This window comes from Parus major, chromosome 15 (genome assembly GCF_001522545.3).
Source record: "Parus major isolate Abel chromosome 15, Parus_major1.1, whole genome shotgun sequence".
In the NCBI taxonomy this organism is placed as follows: domain Eukaryota; kingdom Metazoa; phylum Chordata; class Aves; order Passeriformes; family Paridae; genus Parus; species Parus major.
In genome coordinates, this window is record NC_031784.1 from 5,476,244 (window position 1) to 5,501,075 (window position 24,832).

The 24,832-nt window shown below is 47.4% G+C and overlaps 1 protein-coding gene across 4 annotated transcripts in view; it reads left to right on the forward strand.

Moving 5' to 3' along the window:
* Positions 1–23,373, forward strand: part of ULK1 (unc-51 like autophagy activating kinase 1) — a 76,118-nt gene extending 52,745 nt beyond the window's left edge. For all 4 annotated transcript variants that reach the window (XM_015644065.3, XM_033518079.1, XM_033518080.1 and 1 more), the window contains exons 16-29: positions 210–299; positions 2,914–3,039; positions 6,386–6,537; positions 7,361–7,444; positions 8,025–8,287; positions 8,861–9,045; positions 9,833–9,948; positions 10,476–10,619; positions 13,114–13,301; positions 15,877–16,055; positions 16,186–16,304; positions 17,885–18,042; positions 18,227–18,362; positions 20,226–23,373. In XM_015644065.3, the coding sequence (XP_015499551.1) occupies positions 210–299; positions 2,914–3,039; positions 6,386–6,537; positions 7,361–7,444; positions 8,025–8,287; positions 8,861–9,045; positions 9,833–9,948; positions 10,476–10,619; positions 13,114–13,301; positions 15,877–16,055; positions 16,186–16,304; positions 17,885–18,042; positions 18,227–18,362; positions 20,226–20,281 (1,996 nt within the window). In that variant the 3' untranslated portion in view covers positions 20,282–23,373. The remainder of the gene's footprint in view (positions 1–209; positions 300–2,913; positions 3,040–6,385; positions 6,538–7,360; positions 7,445–8,024; positions 8,288–8,860; positions 9,046–9,832; positions 9,949–10,475; positions 10,620–13,113; positions 13,302–15,876; positions 16,056–16,185; positions 16,305–17,884; positions 18,043–18,226; positions 18,363–20,225) is intronic.
* The last annotated feature ends 1,459 nt before the right edge of the window (positions 23,374–24,832 follow it).

Sequence of the window (24,832 nt, forward strand, 5' to 3'; positions counted from 1 at the left end):
ATTTCCTGAGTTAGCCTTTTTTTCAGGGATGTCTGTCACCTGCCTGGTTCTGACCACTTTCAGTTTGACGTGGTGGGAGCAGGATGACAATCCCCAGAGCTCCCACTGATGAGGTGCTGGGCAGACACAGCTCTGTTGCTGTGCTTTGTAGGAGGGAAGCAGGGTTGGTTCCCAGGCTCTGATAGCTGAGTTCCTTCTGTTTTCCTCAGGAGTTCCCTGGTGACTTCAGCAGGCTTGGAAAGCCAGGGAAGGACACCATCTCCATCACCCCCGTACAGCAGTTCTCCAAGCCCATCCGGGTAAGAAAAACTGTTTGTTGGTGTCTGTGCAACACTGAATAATTGAAGTCCCACTGACTTCCAGGGGGCTTTTACAGCTGTTGGTGTGCTGGGCAAAATCCACATCTCCTGTCTTAATTAATAGGTAACCAGAAACACCCAGGAGAAACTCCCCAGCCTTGGGCACTGATCAGTCCCAACTACTAAGCCTGGTTCTCCCTCTTCTGGCTCTCAGGAGAGGCTGGGAGAGAACACAGGAGAGCTGGAATTAACTCTGTTCCCTGCAGGGGCAGGGTTTGTTCTCAAGCAGACAGTAAATGTACTCCACTGGCACCATATGTGCTGCTTGTCCCCCCAGTGCCCAGCCCTCAGAGGTGGGGAGAACTCCAGCTGAAGACCCTTGTTTCTAATTCATGCAGTGAATTAGAGCAGAACACTTCATCCAAGGCTGAAGTTAGGATGGACTTGAGTTACTGGGCAAGTGTGGGGGAGTGTTGGTCATCTCCCCTTGCTGTTAAAGGACAGATGAGGGCCTGTTTAGTTGTTTGTGGTTTGCTGAAAAGCTCCTTGTGCTGTGTCTCTGTAAAGTAGTGCTGATACTGTACCTTGTTTGCTAGTGAGGGATGCAGGAGTAGGAGGAACATATGCAAACAGGCATGGTCATGGGTTTCATTCCAACTAAACCAGTTGCTCTAAACTCAGTTTTGGCCATTAGAAGTGTTGTAGGTGACAGCTGCCCACATGTAACAGCACCAGCTGCCCATTGGGGCCAGACACTTTTGTGTTCTGATGGTGTTAATGATCTGTGGAAGGTGATCCCCTTGACTCTGGGCCCTGAAGCTTTAGGGTATGTGCTTGGCTTGCAGGGAACTGCTGGTGTTGCTTCCCATCTTGTTCTTGCCTGCTGGGGAAGCAGGACAGCTTTCATCTTCTGTTCTGTCAATGTGGCACCTGTCAGGGGGAGGATGGTTTAAGGGGATTTCACACTGGGAGATGGATGACCCTAAAATCTTTTCTAAGAAGAAAATATAGTCCTGGGCTGTGTGTTGAACACATTTGTTACATGAACAGAGCCCAGAAAATGACAAAACATAGCCTCAAAGCCTACAAATTTAACAGAGAATAATATAGCTCAGAGCCTTGCTGACATGATCAGATTAATTGGCAAGCGTGTACCGCAGTGTGGAGTTTAATTGCATGAGGCTTCTTAGGCCATCGCCTGCTAAGCTTTTTAACAGCTTATTCCTTAACTGATTCCTTTGCATTCTGGAGATCAGTCTCTATTAAAGGATTTGGCCTTGCTTCTGGGCAGTAGTGAGGGAAAATTCATGGAAGTTGACCACAAATGCTGCCCACTTCTCAGTGTTCACCAAACTGGCCTCATCATTTTCTAGTGGATCCCAGAGTGGCCAGTCAATGCCAGAGGCTTTGATCTAAGCATGTTTCCACTGTCACTGTAAACCACAGAATGATATGACCTTCCTCAAAACAGAAATTCTGGTAATGGGACGCTTTGAACTGCCAAATAAGTCACAAACTCTTCTTTCTTCCCCTGAGCACACGTGTGTGTTCTTGCTGAATTGAATATATCCTTTCATGTCATGTAAAATATTTCCATTCCAAGTTCTAGACCCCAAGGAGTGATGCTTCCAGCTTGTCAGGGGCAGACCAGGTGCGTGTCCTCGACTGACAATGAGGGAAATTGCAGAAGCCTTCATTACCACTAAGATCCTCCTGTAATTGTTCAACATCCCTGCACTTGATGTTGGCAGTTGTAAATAGCATTGCCATGGCAATTAATCCTGGAATTCTGGGGCTTTTGGGAAAAGACTTTAGGTGGCTACTTAGTAAAATGTGGTATTTGCATAAGTTTTGTACAGCCTGGGGTTTGGGTATGTGTGTAGCCTGGTGGACAGGCCAAGAGTAACCTGGGGGAACAGGTATCAGACATGAGCCACTTAACCTGCTTGGATGGAAGGAGCCTGAAATTTGCAGAATGGACTTGTCCCATTTTGTGCACGTGGTGCTGTTCTATCTTGTCCTTGATGGGTATATAGATACCAGCTCCTGCCCCTCAAATTAATTTTCCCCTGAGTTGCCTTCTCTGCCCTGTAGTTAACTTGCCAACACTCTGATCTACACCACTACATTCCCTTCGTGGTGTGAGACTCCCACGGAGATGCCGTGGCTGCAGCAGCGCCTCTGCATGAGTCAATCACAAGTAGCTCTTGTCAGCAAAGTCTGTGCCGGTGTCCTTTGTGAGCCACGCATGTTTAGCCCCTGCCCAGTGCTGCCTGCTTGGCTGTGGATCTGAGCTGTTGGAAACTAGGCCAGCCATGGCCTGAAATAGCAGGGCTCTGGTTTTCCTGGAGGGAGTGGTGCGCTTGGGTGTAGGTTTTAACATCAGGCTGTGGGTGGGAATGGTGCTGGAGGAAAGGTGCCTGTTTTCAGGAGATGTGTGGTGCCACTTCCCTTTGATATGACTCTGAACCACCTCCTGGTGCAAACCCACAGCCCCAGAGCAGCCCAGGGGACGCTCCCTTCCTGCAGTGGCTTCATGAAGATAAAATCTCCAATTACTTGTTGAAGGCCCAGCCCTTACAGGAGGTTGTCTCTGTGTGTCTCCTTTCCACAGCCGGCCAGGGCAGTTTTCCAGCAGCAAGTACGGACACTCTGTGCCCATCCCAGTCCCCACACAAATCCACAACTACCGTCGGATCGAGCAGAACCTGCAGTCTCCCAATCCTTATTCCTCTCCCCGGTAAGTTCTGGGGCTGGGACAAGGGGGGTTTATAAAAAAAGCACTCTAGACTTTACTTTCTGTACCTCTATAAATTTCCCTGTGTGTTAGTCTCTCCCCCTCGCTGTAGGGAGCCAGTGTGGTGTGTTTTGGGGTGTTTTTGTGGTGGTGTTGAGATTTATTTCTTAGCACTATAAATTTTTCCTTTTATGTGCTTTTATGTGAGAAAACTCCTGTCAGCTCAGAGTGAAGGCTGAGCCACTTTGAGTCTGACAGCTTTTCCCATGCCAGCTATGGATGGATTGGGTGTCCAAGTGTCCAGGCAGAAAGAACCATCCATCTGGCAGATGCTTTTATAAAAGGAAAATTTGAGATAAACAATTAAAATGGATGGGGGTACAGAACCTACCTGACTTTACCTTAATTGGTTCCTGTAACCAGTCATGCCATAGATGATGTGTTGTGCACGAGTTGCATATTAATGTGGTTGTGCAGCCAGGACTGAGTAAATCATGAGCAATTTATGCCCGTGAGGCAGAGCATGTTTTCTGAAGGCTGTCAGGAAGACCCTGACGCCAAGTCTGCAGCAGACAGCTGACCTTCTGAGTTCAGAGGTAATGCCTGGTACATCCAAGACATGTTGGGCTTCTATCTCTTCTCACACATGATTGCTGGCTGGCAGCAGCAGCCCAGACTGGGAAGGAGACCAATACAGGATCTTAAGGAGCTTGTGCAACAGGGGCACTCAAATAGAAGTGTCTAGGAGGTATCGTGTCTTTTCTGGGATGAGTTGTGTTGGTATCTGGATTAGTTCAAGTTTAGATTTCGAAAGTAGGGTAATACCTACATCAGCCTAAGTTTGGGCTTCAGCCAGCCTAATTCAGGATAAGGCTTATTTGAAGTGGACCCAGAAACAGAGACACGATATGCTGATATTGATCAGGGACAGGGATTAGCAGAAAGCTTGGTCTGTGCCACTGTAACTTTAATATTGTTTTATGTTAACTTTTTCGAGTTTGTGGCAGGTTTTGTGGTAAACTATGTCCTGTTTCCTAAGTGCCTTGTGTTTTTGACAGCAAAACTTGTGGATGCTGTTGGTTTTGGACCTCACAAAAGTCCTGATTATCCCTGTGAAGTATAAAGAGAAAACTTTGGGGAAGGTGCTGTGCCAACCCCAGACCTGGTGATGGGCTGCTGAGCTGAGGCTTACAGCCCACAGTCAAGGAGCAAACTGCCATGTTTTGCTCCTTTTAATCACCTCTGTGTAATGCTGAGATTGGCATGTCCCTGCACAGGAACTCGAGGAATGGGCCCAATCAGGGTGACTCACAGGCTGCTTTTAGCATCTTCTCAGCATCTCTGGCGTCATGTTTTTTCTGCCCCAGGAAGCCATACTTATCTCTGGCCATCACTTCCTCTAATCAGCAGGTTCAGTAGACACCCTTCAGGAATGGCAGGAGAAAACTCCACCAGGCATTTAGTGTGTGATTCCACTTTTCCATCAGGTGTATCAAACAGGCCAAGTGCAGAGTCATGCTTGCTGAGTCATTTGATTGCAAACCTTGACGTACACTCTGGTGTGTGAGAAATGTCCCCTTGTCACCTGACTGGCTGCTGTGTGCCTGTGAACTGTGGTGTGGTTGTGGACAGATGTGTGGCTTGGTGAGATGCTAATTAGATGTATGTGCCTCTGGCCACATCACCTGGCCTGCTCATCTGCTGGCTTACCCCAGGTCTCTAGGGTGGCATCTGACATTCCACATCTTCCAGCAGCAGCAGTCACCTGGTGGTTTTCTTCTGCAAGTTCCTGATAGATAAAATTCAGCCTTCTGCATGGCTCATGGTCTGGAGAATTAAAAACATGGCAGGGCAATACTTTCTGCCACTGAATATTTAGGTGTCTTCTCACTTTTCTCTTTGGAAATTCATTTTGCTTCAGGGCCAGGCACTTGATGAGCATTAGCCTCTGAATCTGGAGCAACCTGAAGAGAAGTGATTTTTAGGTTAAAATTTTCAAGTATTTCCTTTTTTCTAAGCATGTGATTATAGCATGGATTTACTTGGCTGCAGAATGTGGTAACACATTGAATAGGGGCAGGGAGGCTGGCAGATCAACTACTGAAATAGATTTATTTTTCAAAATGTATTTATTTTCTAAAATGTGGCATAAAGTGAAATACACACCTAGAACTATTGTTGAGTAGATTTACTGACAGTTCATCAGGATGATTCTGCCATTCCTGGCATTGCTGAAACTCACATCCTTTGTTCCTTCTGTTCAGATACATGAGGACAGATAAATGCAGCATCCCTGGCAGAGCAGGCAGGATACCTTAGCATCTTTCAGTGACTCAAGAGCAGAGGGTTTTTGATTCCTGTCCAGAAAAACACCTACTGGTTGAGACAAATGTCCTTGTAACATGTGAAAAAATGTTTCCAAGTTGAGAATAGAATTAAAGACTTGATGAAGAGACTGTGTTCTTATATGGAGGAATGTAATGGGAATCTTAGTGAAGGAGCCTGTAGAGGCAGAATGGCATTACAATGTAGGTTGTGTGTTCTTAATGATGGTGAAAAGATTAACATGTTGAGAAATAATTAATTAGTATGCAATAATCCCATCTTTCTCCAGACTGATGGATGTACTCACTTTCCCACGTGTTTCCTCTTCTGTTTCATTTTAGCACTGGCTAATACTCAACGTTCCTGCATGTGTGGGCTTTACAAATTAATTTTAACTCCCTAAGTTGAGCCTTTGCAAGGAGTTGAAGGCGTTGAGACAGGCAATTCTGACTGTCCAACCCCAAAACCCAAATTCCTCTGGGTATTTGTGAAGTGTTTCAGATCTGACAGCCACACACTTGTGTTTTGCTGTTTTGCTCTGTAGCTCCTGATTTGAGTCCAAGCTCTGTTGCAGAGCAATGCATTGGCACACTTTGCCTCGGCATTGAGCCCAGAGCTTTCTTGCCTAAAGGCTGCTCTGACTGAAGGTTGAATAAAGCCCTCTCAGGGCATTCTAGAGACACTGCCTACCATAAACATCTTGGACATGACAAGATAGGAAATTTTGACTTGTTCAGGATTGATGTCCTGCAAGCATCTGCAGTGTGTGTGAGAAATGATTGTCCTGCTTGCAGCTAAGCTAACCTCGATTGTTCTTTTCATTAATTTGAATTAAAACTCTTGAGAACAAGGATTATCATCTTAATTGTTTCGGTGTAGTCCTAGAACAGTGGGATTTTAATCCAGGATGAACAGTCATGAAGCTCTGCTTTTATGAGAGTAACTGAGTGTGTGTTGGGTGATTTCCTTCCTCTTCTGTACTGGCCTCTGGAGTAACCTGTGTGCTTCTCTTGTTTCCTGTAAGGTCTGGTACGGTCCGGAGGTCCAGCAGTACAAGTCCTCTTGGTTTTCCCAAAACTGGTGCTTCCCCTCCTTATCCTGGAGAGCATGGATCCATGCCCAGCACTAAAAAGCTCTCCTTTGGTGGTGCCAAGCCCTTTATGCCATCACCACAAGGTAAGATGTCAGCTGGCACATTGCTGTCCTAATAAAATCATTTTCCTCTTTCCTTTGAAGAGGGAGCTTTTGACCAGTTGTAGCTGCCAGGTCATAGAGAGTTGAGATTGTTGTGTTCCCCTGTGGTTCTTCTCCACAGATGATTTGACAAGTGTTTTGACCTCAGTGAAAACAGAGAGAAAAATAACTGTTAGCCCCAGGAGAGGCAAGTTTTGCTTTGGTGCCTGCATCAAACATTTTGCTGCCCTCAGAAGAGGGTGTCTGTAAGTGCAAAGTGTCTTTTTACTGGCTCAGGTTGGGGTGAGAACAAATGTAAGCCAATTATTGCCAAAGCAAATTCTGACCAGCTTTGAAAGGGCTTGAACTTCCAGACTGAAAAGTTTTGGCTGAATATTGCTAACCTGATCTAGATGCTAACAAGCATTTCAAGTGGAAAGAGACAAGAGAAACCCCAATGTGCAATGGATGCAATTTGCTGTTTTCTGTAAAAGAACACGCTGATATAATGAGTTGTTCTATATCCCTGGTGTCTCCAATCCTGTATTTTTTAGTCCTTGCTGATGGGGAAATACAGAATATTCATATTCTATTCCTCTGAACTAATGTCACTGTAAAGTCAGACTAAAACTTGCTGAAATAATACCAGGCAGAGGTTTTTTTTACCTCCTTTTACAGGAGTTGAGGATCCTCTCACCACACAGCTAGGGCTTAGAAGATGGAAGAGATAACTGGCATCTTTCTCTAAACAGGTGGTGCATAGTGCTGTTCTTGCCTATGAAAACTTCATATTGAATTAACTTATTTTTATTTCATTTCTTCACAGTTGGAACAATCCCAGAGCAGCCCAGCCAGACTGTTATCCCGTCTTCTCTCGGAGCAGAAGTGAGAAGCCGCGTTCCTGCTGCTGGTGCGTTGGTCATTGCCTTCCTTCATTATTCCTATGGATAAAGGCAGAACTGTCTCAGGGCATTCTAGGTTGGGTTGGTTGCTTCAGCAGCTTCTCTGGATGTTTGGCCAGCCAGGATCTCGGTGTGCTGGTGGGAGTTGGGGTTGATCCATTCACATCCCTTCAGCCAGCATCTTCCAGTTCTGACAGACCCCGTGTCACAAAAACTCAGATTTGGGACTTGGAAACCAGTGGATTGAGTGAAGGAAAAGCATCTCAAAGACCCCCAACACCCCCTCTGCCAAGAGGCCTGCTGATGTGTAGTTTCCTTGCTGCTGAGCTCTGACAGTCAGGTTCTGTGTCTCTGAATGGGTGGCAATGAAAGAAAGAAGCTGAGCTTAAATTTCCATTGTTGTTCATATCTCATCCTCCCACAGACTCAAAACATGACCAGGCCTAGCAGTGCTGTGGCTCTTCTCAGTACCATGCTCAGGCATAGAAAGTTTTGATCTGCAGCTGTTTGAGCTGTAGGTCCTGGGATCAGGCTGTCTGTCTGTGTTAGAAGCAGCAGTGATGTGGTTTGTCACTCTGTGCCCTCCAGGTTCCTTGGCGCCCGAACAGTCTCCTCGAGGGATGGGCTCCCGGCTCCACAGTGCTCCCAACCTGTCGGATTTGCATTCCTGCAGGCAGAAGATAACCAAGCAGCACTCTGATCCTCTTGTTGCTCACTTTGGTCATACCCCAGTCAGCCAGCCTCTGCAGATCCATGGCTTGCAGCACTGCCGGCAGCTCCGATCCTCACCAAAGCTCTCTGAGTTCATGCAGAGAAGTCCTTTGCCAACAATAATGGGCTCCCCTACAAAGGTATGCCCAGGAGTCTGCTTTTGGGCCTCTCACAGCTTGATCTTCTGGGTGATTTGGGGATGAGCTACTGCAGGAGCAGATAACTCTGACCTGGATTTATCAGCCTTGGCTCCTATCCTGTGAGGGCTGTGCAGTGATCTGAAATGGGGTGATGTCCTACTTACCGTGGGCAGCTCTGCCCTGGCAGCAGCTGAGCAGAGCCCAGCCTTGGGAGCAGGCAGGGGAAGGAGCTCCCCAATGGCTGGAGCATCCAGCCCTTGGGGACATGGTGACCCGGCTGTGACACAAGCGTGTGTCCAGCAGGAATCCCCAGCAGAGCCAGCAGCCTGTGACAGCTCTGTGCCTCATGGGGAGCAGGCACTGTGACAGCATTTCCTCTGCTTACAAAATTCTCAGCAGTTTGTTGTCCTTTTGTTTTAGCCTTTCTGGGACAAGTAACTGTTGGGAGAGGGATTTCTACCCTTATTTCAGGCAGGTTGTTAAACAGTTTAATTTTGATAAACAAATGGAGACCAAGAGGAACCTTCCTCCTTCATTTTAAATATGGATCTCTGTTCTATCTACTCTTCTTAGGCTGTGTCCCCATTTGAATTTCCCAAAACCCCAAGTTCCCAGAATCTCCTCACCCTGTTGGCCCATCAGGGGGTCATGATGACTCCAACACGGAACAAGACCTTGCCAGATCTGAAGGAGATGGGTCATTTCCACTGCCAGCAAACTGGGTTGGGATTGAGGCCTGTGGAAGAGATCAAGGGCAGGTGAGCTGCAGTCTGCTTCATTCCTCAATAAAGGACAGATGGGGCAAATTCCAAACCCCAGCTGATGCTGAAGTTGTAGTGAGACATCTGTAAACATTGTGTAGTTATCTGCTAGCACCTTTGGATTGCAAACAGGTATGGTGCAGACTTTAAAAGTCTACCTCTAAAGGGAGAGGCCATGGCCTGTATTTTTTAAAATGAAAGCCTGTCTGCAGCTTCACACCATGTTCAGAGTTTCATCAAATGGGGATGCAGGACTCTGTTACCAGACAAGCATTGATCAGATGCTTGGCTCGCTCTCTGTGGGGCCTGTCATGGAGGAGAGGCTGTTCTGGGTGTTCCTCCTCCATCAAACAGTGGCACAGGTCTTGAGAAGAGACATCTGTTGGAAAGCCAGGTGCTGCCTGTCATGAGCACTGCAGGATACAAAGTCACTCAGGTGCTGCTGTTGAGTTTTTCTTACATGCCTCTCTGCACACTGCAGCTTTCCCCAGTGTCCTGGAGGAGTCCTCTGATGTTAATTTCCATTATTTTCAACAAAACCAAATTGTGTTGTATTAACATAGTGAGGACTTGCATTACTGCAGTTAATCATGATAGTTTTGTGCTTTCTACAAGTAGCAGGAGGTGCTTCAGATGGTCTGTTGAAAGAGTGGTTTTTTCAGCTCCAGACTGTTTACTGTGTAGTGTTAAGTGGTTGTGGACCAGGAATAGCACAAAGAAGTGAAGTTAGCTGACACCTTGCACCTGTTGACTTTCAGCATCATGTTGTATGTACTCTTTTTAGATCTCTGAGCACAGGCAGGCTCACTGACCTGCTTCTGAAGGCAGCCTTTGGGGCACAGATCTCGGAAGCTGGCAGCAGCGACAGCCTGAACAATGAGAAGCCAATGGAAATTGCAGGTAGGTGGGGAGGCCAGGCAGATATGGCAGGATGTCCTGGGTTGGGGTTTGCCTACACCCCTCCTGCAAATGGGAGGCTGCTTTGCTGGTGGCTCTTGGCACAGGAAGCAAGTGCCATGTGTGAGGAGTGCAGTGGTGTTTGCTTTCCCCTGCTCTGTGGGCTGTGTGTGTTGTGTAACTCTTGGACAGTGGTGTGATTTTTGTAGGCAGGGCTTCCTCTTTTGGCCCCTTCTGAGTGTGATAACCTGTGGAGGTGGTGGCTTGGTGCCAGGTGGCTGGAGTGTGAATGGCTGTGCAGGGGTGGGTGTTCTGGGCGTGCAGGCCAGGCAGCGAGGAGCGACAGCAGCTGCAGCAGTGGCTGGCGCTGCCCAGGCTCTGTCCTGTGGCCCGTGGTGCTGGGGACGCCTCACTGGCCTGTGCTGGTACCCACTGAGTCCCAGGAGAGGGTGCAGGAACACACCCTCTGGGCGAGGCACCCGTGCTGAGTAACCTTCCTGTAATGCCGGTCTGCAATGCTGTCTCCCCAGCTCCCTCAGGTGCTTACGGAGGGACCCTGCACTCTGGTGCCCGGGCTGGGGGCTCTGCCAGCCCATCCCCAGTGATTTTTACTGTCGGATCCCCTCCCAGTGGAACAACCCCCCCACAGACCACGAGGACCAGGATGTTTTCAGGTAAAGGGCCATACCTACCTGCCTGTTCCAGAGGGAATGCCTGGGGACAGAGAGATGTGTTGCGTTCCTTGCTGCAGGGCACTGGTGATGGCAGAAGGCTGCTCAGAGCAATCTGTAAAGCTCAGCTGGTCTCAGCACCTTTGAGGCTCTAGTGCTGACTCCTGCCAGCCCCAGTTGTTGCTGCTGTTTGCACTGGCATTAGTGCCAGAGTGATTTTCCAGTACTGTAAGAGACAGGCAAACTTCTTCTTTATTGCTCTCTGCTTCAGGAATAGTGCTGCAGCTGTTCACAGAACCACTGTTGCTGAGAGGTCAACAAATGTAAAGACTGTGTTGTGTTCTGATTGTTCTCCCTGTGGGTTTTGGATGAGCTATAAAAGATGAGCATGATTATTTGTGCCAAACAATTTCAGTGCACAAGGAATATTGGGAAAGGGCCAGGAGGGCTCTGTGTGCAAAACTATTAGAGGTGTTACTTATGCTCTGAGCTGCTTAGGTTGGAGATGGGGAGATGCACTCCTGCTTGACAGATACTCCCTGTATAAGACACCAGTGCTCTGGCCTCATCAGCCAGCAGCTGAGGCTGTGGTAATTGGCCCTTTTGGGATAGAGTGTCTGGGAGTTGGAGTCTATGTTTGGCTTAAGAAAATATTTGGATGCATTTTGATTTGCATATTTGGCTGGGTTTTTTTTTTGTCTTGGCCGTTCCTCATCTGAATGTTCTTGACTCTCTTGTTCTCAATTACTGCAGAGAAAGTTTGGATGTGACCATCAATAAGCTGCTTGACTGGGATGGGGCTTGGTTCTTGTGTTAAACTTGTATTTCCATCTTAACTAAAACCACTCATGTCTTTGATTGCCTGGCAGATTGGAGCCACAATTTTTTCTTTGTCTCATTTATTTGGAGAGTGAGCTTTAAGACTCTTAAAAAAACTGTGTGAGGGGTCTGTAGCACAGTGGGGTTACTGGCTACAGCCTCCAGCTACTACTGCAATGTGATGGATAGAAGATTCAGATTCCTGTGTTGCTTTTCAGGAATAATAGCAATCTGAAAGCAGATCCAAGCACCAGATTACAGCAGGTTGATACTCAGGTGCTCAAGGGTCTGCCCAACAGTCAGGATGTCAGCTGGGATAGGAGGCTGTTCAAAGTGAACCTGCAGCACACACAGTGTTAGGTCAGGGTGACCAAAGCAATGCTGCAGGACAAGGTTTTTTATTAGGCCTGTGCAAGAACTCCTCATGTTATAGTTAATGCACAGAGTTAATGGTGAAAAGGGGGGATTTGCAAACTGGATCTTCTCACCCCAAGTACTTGGACAAACCATGAGTAAGGACAGTACTAAAGGCAGAGCCTTTCTGTGAGTCATCCTAACAATTTCTGCAAACAGCCTCTTGGAATTACAGGGCATCCAGAATGTATGTTGTAGGTCCTCTCCTGTCTCTGAGAGAACTGGAAATACTCTGCCTGTCTTTGATGATCCACTTAGCTTTGAAGCATTGCTGCCAACATGGAGAGAGCTTTGGAGAGGAAAAGAGGCTGTGCCTCTCTGCAGATCAGTTGTGCATTATTATATTGCTGAACCTTTTGAAGACAGGGTAGGGCAGTAAATTAAACCTGTAGTTAGAAGAGAAACATCTTCCTCCAAAGGACCAGTGAGAGTGGAGAATACCACCTGGGTAGAGTTAGCAGTGTTGGAGCTGGTATTGGCATCTCCCATTAGACAGAAAGTTTCCCTCTGTGGCAGTGTGCCAGGGGTAGGAAAGCCTCTGGAAGTGGTGAATGTATTGTGAATACTCTGAGACAAAATCTCCTTTGTGCTCCTAGCGTGGATTCAGTGGTCAAGAAGGGGAAAGGCTGATGATGAAGGAATTGTCTGATGGACACCATACCTACAGGGTCTCCAGTACCCTGGGGTTAGGGTTTTGACTCAGCTGGTCACTCATTCTCTGCCCAGCCTCTTATTTGTAAAGAGGGAAAAGCAAAAGTGCAGGGCTTTTAATGGAAAACTCTTCTGGCTTGCATACAGGATGTTCTAGAACCATCACTTATCAGAGTGCTCATTCAGTAATAGCAAAAAGGCAGGGAGCCACAGTTCAAACTGTGCTGCTCCGTGGTGGGGAAGTTGGCTGTGACAGTGTATGATAAAGATCAGCCCAATTCAGAAAGGATTTAGCCAAATTCAGTAAGGGTTTAGCCAAAAAAAGGGAAAACAATTTCTTCTGAATTGTCTCCGTAAATGATCATCCTTCTGGAAGGTGCTTTAAATCTGCCTGAGCTTGTAAGCTGTTCTGCCTGGGTCACTAATGAGCTTATGGTGGGGAGTGGTTGTTCTGCACCCAGAGTCCTTGCATCTTCCTCCAAAGTACCTCTTGCTGGTTCCTGTCAGATCCAGGATTGTGAATCCTACAAAATTCTGTCTCCTGCATGAGGAGTGTCTACCTGGCCTGCTGTTAATAGCTCCAGTTAATTCCTTTGTCTGTTTTTCTTCACAGTGGGGTCTTCCAGCTCTCTCAGTTCTGGAGGCTCCTTCAGCGGGAGGCACTTGGCAGTGGGAGCTGCTGGGGAGGCTCTGGAGGGCCCCTCCAGTCTCCGGTACACTTTTGCTGATCCCATCACTGCCAACCTGGAAGGTGCTGTTACATTTGAGGCACCAGAGCTGCCAGAAGAAACACTCATGGAGGTGGGTATATCCCAGGGGCAAAGGACAGGGAATAAAAGTAAAGCAAGTCCAGACAACTCCGTGCTTTGCTTCCTAAGGTGGAGCAAAAAAGGCAGCAAGTTCCAAGACCACATGGCCAGTAGAGTGTTAAGAAAGCCCAGGGCATATTTAGCACCAAGCCCTTTAGTCCATGTAACAGCTCATGACTGGGGTTAAAATTCCCCATTTCCAAAGTTGAAATCACAGGTTGGAAGATCAGTTATCCAAGGCATTCTGTATTAGGGGCCTCTGAAGCAAACCTGCCTGCTTTGGGCCTCTCCTTTCAAAAAGGCTCAGCATTACTGGCTGACCTGAGAACGTGAGTAGCTCAGTGTGTCAGGTGCCTGCCTGGTGCACTTGGGGAGTCAGCAGTGATGTGGTCTCCACTGAAAGGATCTGAAAACAAAGTAAACCTGACACTTCTGTTCCTACTGGGGGCATGGGGAACACCGTGTTCTCCACCAGAAGAGCTGAACCAGATTCTGGAGCTGAAAGGCTGCCAGGCTCCCCTTCTCTGCAGGCTGAAGCAGAGCAAATGCTGTTATAGCTGAGAGATATATTTGAAATGTAGGTCAGGCTGCCCATTTGCAGTGGAGGTGGGAGGCAGATTCAGTCACACTTTTGGCTCTGCTTGTGATCCTTCCTTGGGCTGTCTAGGACAGGAGAAGGCTCTTTGTGTCTGACACTTGCTGGTGCTGCTGAAAACCCCAAGACACCAAGAGAGATATGCACACATTGTTTTAAGGATGTGGGTTTGCTCTTCTACTTCAGATTTTGTTGAGCTCGTTTTTTCTGTCAGTTCTGCATTGGATTGCATTTGTTGGCTTCATTACCTGTAAAGCCACAGGGCAAAGGCTTCCAGCAGTGATGTGATGATAATAGCAGTCAGTTTAACTGAGCATCCTACCTGTGTGAACTGACAGGAGTTTGGGGCCCTGCCACCACTTCAGATGCTGGTCTGAGAAGAGAAGTGTCCTAAGGAAGTATCAGTTGTCCTTGGAATAGCACTCAGCTTCTCTGGCTGTAATGAGTCATTTGGCTTCAGTCGTTGTTCCTGCTGAGCACAGGAATCCGTTCACATGTCACAAAACCTTTACAGCAGATTTCAAGACCCTTTTGTGCTCTGTGGAATTGGCCAGAATGCAAACCTGGAAGGTTTTCTGATTTCTGCTCATCTTTCAGGCACTGAAGCCTTACTGTTCAGGTGCCCTTGTTTATCTTGAGCAGTGCTGTTGCATTTGGGTGGGTGGTTCTTCTGTCTTTTATGAAAGTTTCTTTAGGTGCAGACAAGGCATACTGGAGGCTGGGGTTTAATTTCTTTTGCAGTGCTCTAAAAACACAATACAGAGATGGCTACAGAAGACTTGTGATGGCAAATGAGGCCATAAATGCCAGCACAGTTAGCAGAAGCTGACTGTAGGCAGAGGAAGGACTGTCTGTGGGTTAGAGATAATAGGCTGAGAGACCTGCAAGATCTCAGCAGTTTCCTGCTCTGCCACAAACTTCTTGTATGACTTGGTAATTACTTAATCTCCAAGTTCCTCCTCTGCTTTTAAAGAAGATTGAGGAAGATGGAGATAACACTTCCTCACCATACTGGACTGTCCAGGTAGCAAGGTAGTGGGAGGGAAAGATTCATGTTCCAGATAGTCAAAGTTGCCTGAGCAGCCAAGTGCCTGAGCCAGTGAAGAAAAGAAAGAGGCTCTCAGATCTTGAGCATGGGGGTTTTCTGGTAAATTCATGTAGGAAACATCTTTACCACCTTTGAGAGAACTGAGCCAGTGAATCTTTGAAGACCAGGTTACCCACTTCTCAACAGAGTACAGACAATGAAGTCAGCATCTGACCCAGGCAGCAATTCACTTTGCAGACCCACAGGCATTCAGTTTTTCCACAAATACTAACTTCCCAGAACTGGTTGCAGTGACTTAAGCAATGCAGCTTCCCAGAAATGGGATAATCCCTTTTGATCTGTAATAGCAGAGGAAGAACTGCTCTGAAATGACCACAGCACTTGGTGTGAGCACTTCCCTCACCAGCTGGGCAGGAGTTGCAGATAAAAGGCTGTCCTTGCTGTCTCCTCAAAGAAGCTCACCCAAGGCTCCCTGCACTGAACTGGGAGGGGATGAAGGCTGGGATGTAGGGTGGGAGGCACCTTGTTAGTTTTTTGTGGTATAGGAGATTTTCACTCTCATGAAATCCACATTGGCATTGTTGTAGTAGGAACAAGAGCTGGGCTTATGGTGCAGATGGTCTCTCCCCCTTCCTGGCTGACTTCTGAAAGAATCCCACAGAGCTGGGATGCTCCTTGGGAAGGGAGCTTGTAATTTTAGAGTAAATATCACCAGCTTCTCCAGGGAGCTGTCTAGAAATTTCTGGCCTGGGGCTCTTGTTTGCTGCTGTTACTGTGGAAGAGGAACTGGGCCAGGCTGAGTTTGGCCCAAAGCAGAGGTGTAAGGGGGTGGTGAGGCACTGTTTCTGTAATCTGGAGTGGGTTGCTGGCACAGCTCAGGTGAGCAGCTGTCCCTGTAACCCCGCCTTGGCATCCCTTCAACAGCAAGAGCACACGGACATCCTGCGCAGCCTGCGCTTCACGCTGGCCTTCGTGCACTATGTGATGGAAATTGCTGCTCTGAAGGGCAGCTCCAGTGACATGAGCAGCTCAGTGACATCGGAGTACCAGCTCCAGGAGAGCGTGGTGGCCGACCAGATCAGCCTCCTGAGCCGGGAGTGGAGGTAAGGACGGGCAGAGCTGCCCAGCTCCCAGGGCTTCTGTCACTTCCTCCCACCCCACACATCCTTACGTCCCCACAGTCCTTGGGGACACGGAGCTGCTGTCACACCAATCTGTCTGCTTTCTTTGCAGCTATGCAGAGCAGCTCGTGCTGTACCTGAAAGTGGCAGAACTTCTGTCCTCGGGGCTGCAGATGGCCATAGAGCAGATCAAAGCTGGCAAGCTGTGCCTCTCCTCCACCGTCAAGCAAGGTAAGGGACTGCAGCACTCATGGGGGAAAGGGCTCACCTGGAATGGAACTGTTAAAAGTGTCACAGAGGATGTGGAGCGGGTGGAGTGAGTGTGAACCCCCCACCAGGGTGGTGGGGGCTCATTTGTGATTGCCCCCTTGTTCAGCTGGATCTTTATTCACACTGAGAGCGTTCCTCTCTTCTGACTTTATGGCTTGGAGCTATTGTTGTGCTCCTGTGAGACTCTTCAGCACTAATTGTAAGGGGGGGATGTATCTTATCTGATTCCTTGAATATCTGTCTTAGGTGCTAATGTGTACTTGATGTAAGCCCAGCTTAATTACACAGTGCATGTCCTAGGAGGTGCTTACTCAGCAAATAGAGACTTGTCCTGGCAGTGATGATTTTTCAAGTGAAACAAAAACACAGGAAGTGAAGTACTGGTAATGCCAGTCACTTCTTTGCTGGTATTACAGCTTTACATTTGCTTCTGGCTGGCTGTGGTGAGAGCTGGCTGTGAGTCAGTGATTACAAAAAATAATGGAAAAACTCCCATTGTAATACTCCTGAGGGAGCTTTTTGAAGCACTTGAAATACTTTGCCCACCAGCCACCTACTCCAGGAGCTTTGTCTTGGCAAGTATTTGTGCTGCTTTGGGATGGGGTGTAAAAAAATGGCAGTTAAATATGACGAGTGCCCATATGTTGTAGCAGGCAGTGTGGAGCAAAATACACCAGATTTAGCTACACATCTTCCACAAGTTCAGGCTAACAGGAAAGTTGTCATAACCCAAATAAATCACTTCTTTTCAGAGCAAATTGCAGCTTCTAGATTTGTAGTGTCGTTTGTCCTTCGGTGTGTGGGAACTGGGCAAGGCTGGCATGTCTTGTTTCATGCAGTGTGGAGATTTTCAAATGTCTGTGTAGGAGTTAGCACTCATCAGATGTTGGTGGGAGTTTGTGTTCAGTACTCTGTGTAGATCATGCCATGTAGCTAGGGAGACTCAGCCTGTGGCATCCCTTGCAGTTGTGGATTGTTATTTAATCGCTCAGAGTCATTTTTGATTCCTGATTCCCTATTCCATAACCTTCCCACACGAGCTGCTGTGGCTCAGGAGAGGAGGTGGCCTTTCACAGGCATCTGTGTCTTTTCCTAGTGGGACAGCAGAGTCCCAGGAGAGATTCCCTTGCCTAGTCAGTGCTGCTGATGCATGCTCCAAGAGCTCCCACATGTGAGCCATGCACCCCTTCACAGCACATCATCACCCATCAAGTAGCAGAAGCTCTGTAGCTGCTGCTGCTGTGAGAGACACCCTGTACTATCAAACTGCTCCTGCCTTGTGACTGCTGAGGGAAACAAAAATAGACCCAGCCTCAGGTGAACCAGACGTGTGTAGGAGTTGCCATGTGCAGGCTTTTAACTGGTGAAGGTGGCAGAGGAAAGGAAAAAGAACCTCTTGGTGCAGGGCTTTTCTGCCAGTCTCTTGGCTTTAGCAGAACCCCGTTGTCTCCAGGTTATTCCTTTGGGGTCCTGCACGTGGGGATGGGGAGGCACAGGGAGAACTGGGAGTAGTGCTTAAGCATTTATTTCTTTTACTGTAGTTGTGAAGAAGCTAAATGAGCTTTACAAATCCAGTGTATCCTCCTGCCACTGCCTCAACATGAGACTGCAGAGGTTCTTCTTGGACAAACAGAAGCTGATGGATCGGATCAACAGCATCACTGCAGAGAAGCTCATCTTCAGCTACGCTGTGCAAATGGTACAAATCTCACAGTGCCTGGGACTGGGGTTAGCACAGAGCAGTGTTGGGCATGGTTCCTGCTGGTGGCCTTAGCAGGTGGTTCCTCTCTGGAGGCTGGGCAAGGGGGGTGTCTGAGGGTCTGTGCTGGGAAGGCTGGACGTGCTCTGGGAGTAAGCTCTTGGCACTGGGTTGTTGCCCTCAGGTGCAGTCTGCAGCCCTGGATGAGATGTTCCACCACAGAGAGGACTGTGCACAGAGGTACCACAAGGCTCTGCTGCTAATGGAGGGGCTCCTGAACATCATCACTGAACAGGGGGACATAGAAAACATCAGTAAATGTGAGTATTAGGTGACTTTCTGGTTTTTCCCCACCTAGAGCATGTTGGCTTTTTAGCTGCATGGATCAGAAATTTCAGTTCCCAGAGCCATGTTTTTTTTCCCTTTGGCTACATCTTGGTGGACATAGAAGAGCTTTCTTGGCTTGTTACAGCTCCTCACAGCATGGCCTCCTGCTTTTCCAACAGAAAAACTGTTAGAAATGCAGGTCCCTGTTCTGAGCCACATTTTGCAAGCTTCCCATGCAGAGCAGTAGCCAGCACTTTGTTAGAACTTTCAGTGTGTGAGAGAACTCGCTGAAGGAAGTGGTTTGGCAGCAGCAGGGGCCTGGGGTTGGTTTCCAGCCAGAACCATCTCTTTGTACAGAGCACGTGGGAACATGAACCTGCAGTGGCTGCAGGGCAGAGATAGCTGGTCAGCACAGCAAGGGCTCCTTCCAGCACATCTCTGAACCAGGACTGCTCACCTGCCTGCTTCCCCAGCCCTGAGCCTGCCTGGGAAGGCAGCAGATACAAACTCTACTCATCAGCAAGTGCTTGCTGTAACAATGAAAGCTGAGCTGTGACCTGTGTGCTGTCCTTGGGCCTCCTCTCCCAGGGAGTCTGCTGCTCTGAGCTGTCCCCTCTCCAGTGCTCTCCCTGTCCCCTGAGGGGTGTTACTCTCCATTGGGAGGGGAAAGGACTGACTGCTCTGAGCACACCTTCCCTGTCCTTATGGCTGGGGTTTAATCACCTCTGTCACCTCTCCCTGCGGGTGGTGGGAAGAGAGGATGGGGAATAAGCGTCATCTGTAGGAGCAGCTTGGCTTGGTCTGGGCTCTGCTCCACCACAGCCATCCCAGCCCACCTGCATCAGTCCCAGAAGTGTCCCTGTGGCCACAGGGGGAGGCCACAGCTGACACACCATGTGCCTGTCCTCTCTGCTGGCCAGCCACTGCCTGCCTTGGGCCAGCATCCAGAGCACTGGATGGCTCGAGTGGTCCATGGAGACCGAGCCCTTGGATAGGTAATGAGAGATCTCTGGCTCCCAGGCAATCATTCAGTTAATTATCACCAACTTTCACAGGTGACAGGAGGCTCTCTGAAGGAGAACAAAGGGAAATGGGCAGGTGGTGTGTGGTACTGGAGGGTTAAGTGAGTAGGGAATACTGTTGTACTGTTTCTTACCAAACCTAGATCCCATCTTTTGATCCAGAGATACAGTTAATGCATGCAATAGATTTCTTTTCCCAGTTGTTACCTTGGTATTGCAAGTTCCAGCTTCCTGATTGTAGTTCCCTGATAGGTAGCAGTGGGTGTGTGTTTCAGTTTAGAACTCAGGTCTATGATTACATATTTCTGAAAAGTAAAATGATGAACCTAGAAATACAGCAAGTGTTCCTATGAGAGGCATGAATTCCACCAAATATAGAGCTTTTGAAAGATTCTTGGGGGCCAGCATGATGAGAACCTGGTGCTGATGATGCTGGATGGGCTCTCCCAGTGTAAGCCATGGCAAATGGCACTGGAGACCCTGAGTTATTTTGCCTGCTGGCAAAAACTGCTCCAAAAACTGGATGTGAATAAATTTTTCCTCAAGGATGGTCATCCTTTGTAAAATCTTGATACCTCTGTCAGAAGTGCTGCCTCCCAGCTTTCACTGTCAAGGCTCTGACAGTTCAACCCTCTGACCTGTCCTTTCCCAGCAGGGTGTTTCTGGTCAGGTCTTCACTGGCCTCATTGGTACCTGGTAATGATTCTCAAAGTTCTGCTTAGATGTGTTGAAATTCTACTGTCTGTTTTCCCTTTTTTGCTCAGTTTCCAGTGATGATCTTTACACTGGCAGGAAAATGAGAAGCTGATTGCTTGTGCTGTGTTTTTTCCCCAGGTAAGCTGTGCATCGAGCGCAGGCTGTCAGCTCTGCTGTCGGGGTTCTGTGCCTGATTTCAGTGGTGGTTTCCTTCACGCACCTCACCCCAGCTGATCGCTTTATTCCCAGCAGCTTGTGCTGTGGTGGGAAACCATTCTGGCAGTAGGACACCTGGAGGATGGACTGCTCACTGTTCTGTTTTTGGACGTTTTGGGAAGTTGTTCCACAGACTCAGATTCCTTTGTGGGGACGTGTGACTGCAGCAAGCACAAATACTTCCCTGCCTGAAGGCCTGGGAGAAGATATAGCTGATGTGGAAAGGTCTCCCTCGTTGTCAGAGGGGGTGAAGGATAGAAGTCTGCTTCTTCCCAGCACTTTGAAGGATAAGACTGCTGCCTATCCCTCTTGCTTAAGAACAGGGTATTCCAGAGCTGTGTCCATTGCAGGCAATGGATCTGCTGAAACTGCTGGCTTCAGTTGATGTCCGAGTGTGTTGTTCAGACATAAAGGCCAGTCTGTGTACTTTGCCCTTTCCAGCTGAGAGCCAGGCATCTTCAAGCTCCCTGGCAACTGGAGGCTCCCCTCCACTCTCTCCTTTCTCCTTGTGTTTATGCCTTGGAGTGCTTGGAGAGGAGGGAGTTGGCATTGTGAAGTAGCTCCCACCTCTACAGACTTGCTGAGGGAGGCAGAAGATGTGCAGCTGCTGGGAAGCTTGGAAATCTCTTGGCTGCTGTGTGGGCTCCCTGTCTGCCTGCCTGGATGGGCAAACAATGCAGGGAAAGGGGCTGTGCAGGAAACAGGAGGGCAGCAGAAAGCGTCACACTCCTATGTTCGTAAGAAGCCAAAATGAATCCGTTCCTCCCTTGGTCCCCTGGCTCAGTGGGATCAATGTGAAAGACTCGTGGCTGTTGAGCTCATTCCTGCCTGGAGGAAGCACTAGCGCTGTCCTGCTTTCAGCTGTTGGCTCAATAACCCCTTCCCTGGAGCCCCCCAAACTGAAAACACTAGCTTTGTGAATCAAAGGAGCACTTTACACACTATGGGAACTTTGAGAAGTTGACTTTGCATCACACAACAACCCAGGAACATCACGACTGTTAGGAATGCTGTTCTTTTTATTCCTTTCCTTGCTTCCTGGTTGTTTTATTGCACTATGTGTGTGCGTATATTAATATGTATTCCTAAGAGTGAATATATATTGATATTGATATGGTTTGTGTGTAACTGTACGTATTTAACTGTACTGTATCTCGTGAGTGTGAGGCAAAGAGCACTGCAGAGTCTGTGCTGTCCCTCCTCCACACCAGGCAAAGCTGACTTGCAGTCTGGCAGTACCAAGATTTGGTTTTTATTTAAATGTTCTTTTAAGGACAGTCATTACAAAGCTCCCTGCTTTTTAAGAGCTGAAGAACGGGCGTGTTAAGATCCCACACACTTGGAAACGCATTTTTAAAGAAGTGTTATTTGCTGCTTTGTTTTTGTTTGTTGGGTTTGTTTGTTTTTTTTTTTTTTATAAAGAAATCCCTTAGAGTTCAGTTTTATGTTCAGCATTTCTTTCAAGGAGACTCTGTAGCCAAATGCGACTGCCGGTGCGAGTGGCTGGAGTTGTGGTTGAGGCTTTGGGTGCTGTGAGCATGTATGTGAGAGGGGAGCTGCCTGCCTTCCATCTGTCTGTGAGAGCATGAGTGTGACGTTCCAGAGCCGTGGCAGTATTGTGGTAGTGCTGGGCAGAAAAGCATCTTTGAAAGCAACTCGAAACCTCAGGCTTAGTTTTTGGGGATCTAAAAATATTTTGCACATGGTGGTTAAGTCCTCATTGCTTTTTTTTCCTCTCAAGATTGGCACGTTCTGTGTGATACTTTACAAGGTTTTCAGGAGCAACTTCATGGGCTTTGGAGCTGGCACCGCATTTGGCAACACGGGTGTTTCTGTTCACAGAGCAGAAGTGCCAATGAAGAAATTTAAAAATATTTCCAATTGCCCCAACCAGGGAAGCTTAAGTGTAGCTTTCACAAATGCTTCAGTATTTGGCTCACAGTCTGCTGCTTCTGTGGCCGTTTGTGCTTGTGCCTGGGAAAAAAAGGAAATTTAAAAAAAAAGAAGACAGCAACAACCAACCCCCCCCAGCCTGTTGTGGACAGAAATGCCGAGGAGACCCAGACTGCTTCCAAAAGGCTTTGGCCAGCTGTGCAGAGGGCTGCACTGCAGCATGGAAACACCGAGCCAGGAGTGACTCTGCAGTAGTGAGCCCTGCACCCCAGAGCCTCCTGCACAGCCCCAGGGGCTCCTGGCCAGGAGAGGCCCAGCCTGGATCCACGTCTCTGAGCCGTGTGTGTGGCAAGCTCAGCACTAACCTTCCAGCTGTACTTCATTACTTGAATGTATCGAAATCGTCCACATTCAATGTATACAAGTATATATTGCTCCAAAAAACAGAAAAAAAATTGTGGTTTACAGACCTACAATGGATATATATGTATGTGTTTGTGTATATACATGCAAGGCTGTGTGTGTGTGTATGTGTGTGCATGGGTAGAGATACACACACAAACACAAACGTGTATATATATGTTGTTTTTTTTTCTCTCAATACTTGAAACTTAGCCACTGTGCTTGAATTAAAAAAAATATAAAATAAAATAAAAAACCAACAAAAAACCCACACAAAATAACCCCAAAAGCAGGGGAGGAAAAAAAAAAGAAAAAAAAAAAGCAAAATCTGACAGGTGATTTATTTTGCCATCACTTTGGTGACTTTCTTTTTTATCTAACTGCATGTAGCGTGAAACCAACTTTTTTTGTGAAAAATATTTATTGCTTTGTAGACAATAAGGTATGCAAAAAAAAGGAAAAAAAAAAAAGAAACAAAACACCCCAAAAACCACCCCCCAACCATTGCTGAAGTTGCTAGTGTAGTCCACCTGCTATTGTCATGGCTTTGTTGCTGTTGCAGCGTTTGTGTCTGGCGTCTTTAATAGATTTCAAGAAACCTCAGTCTAATTACACGTACCTTCAGGTTTGTGAGAGCGTATGATGATGATGTTCTTTATAAGGTAATGCTTGATACTTCGTCAACATTTTTTTATTTGTGTTTTGTGTGACTTTTTTTTTGGCTTTAAACTGTACAACACCGATTCAAGACAATAAAATTGATTTGAAATTGTTAGTGGCCTGTTTTCAGTCCTTTATGATTCCAGTTCCTGTGGCATCTGAGCAAGGCCTTTATAATGGGTGTGGTTCTACTGGCCTCGACTTTTGGGCAAAAAAAGGGCTGTTTTCTTCCCCCTTATCACAGCAGGTGAAGCTTGGGGCAGAAAAGCCACCTTGTCTGAATCCACATGAAGCCTGTTTTTTCCATATGAACCCAATTCCCTGAATTTGGGAAAGTTGAAGCAAAGTGCTGGGTGGGAGCTGTAGTTCCTGGCTTCACTGTCCATGTTACCTGTGCTCTCCTCCTGCACTGGTTAGGAACTGTCACAAGTTGATAGCAGACCCCTCCCCAGCCAGCTGGATGCTTAAATTCTATCCATATTTCAGTATTTGAAGGATTATACTGTCAGAATCATCAAGCTTGTTGCTCAACAAATAAAGGGACTTGAAGTGTGATATCATGATAACATTTGGGTATTTTTAATTAAGATTAAATATTTTCCTGCTGTGTTTGTACACACTGCAGTTTTGGTTTTTGATCAGAGCAGGCACATGGCTTAGAATTCTCTTGCCCATGTAGCTTTGCAAAAAGTCACTCAGCATAACAAAAGGGACAGTGAGGATGCTGAGAGTGTTGGTTCTGACTCAGGTGCAGGACAGGTCCCTGTTCTGTCTGGATTGGCATACTCTAGGAGGAAAATCTCTGCCCTGCATCTGGCATGTAGGAGAGGTGCTGAGTTAATTAATTCAATCCTTCCATTCTTGCAGAAATTGCAGCAACACAGCTGTAAACTTTCAGAAGCCAAATGTTTAATTCCACCAAACATTTCCCAAAACTCCACTTGCTGAACTCTGTGTTGCCCCATGAGCATCACTGGGGAAAGTCCTGCTCACCAGGCCCTGTGCAATGCAGCATCACCCCACAGTTATTGCACAGTGTTATGTTTTTGTAAGAAAAAAATGTTATTTCAAAATCATCATTTACCGTGAGCTGGAATTGTTGTTTTTTTCTTGCTCTGCCCTGTTTATAGCCTCTGTTTCCTGCCCCTGCCTTTCCCACCCCAGGGAGTTGCTCTGTGAGAACAGTCCTGCCTAGAAATGCTGGGCTCTTGTTGATGCTGACTCAGGCAGGGACAGTCGATCCTTTTTCCCTGCAGAGCTGCAGCTCCATCAGTGCTGGGGGCAACTCTGAGAAACTGCACTTCTGTGCGCTGAAAACCTCGTGGCACAACCTGGGCAAGACCCCACGGCAGCCCTTGGAAATCTGCTCAGACCTGAGTAATTACATATGCTGATGTTTCTTAAAGTTTGACAGCTCAGCAGACTTGGGTTTTGGGGTTTACTTTGTTTTTTAATTTTGTTTTTTGTGGCTTTGGGGTTTTTTGGGTTTTTTTTTAAACACTTTTCCCCGTATGTAGAAAACCCTTGTGTATGTTTGTTCCCTGCAGGATGGGATAGTAGTACAGAATATATCC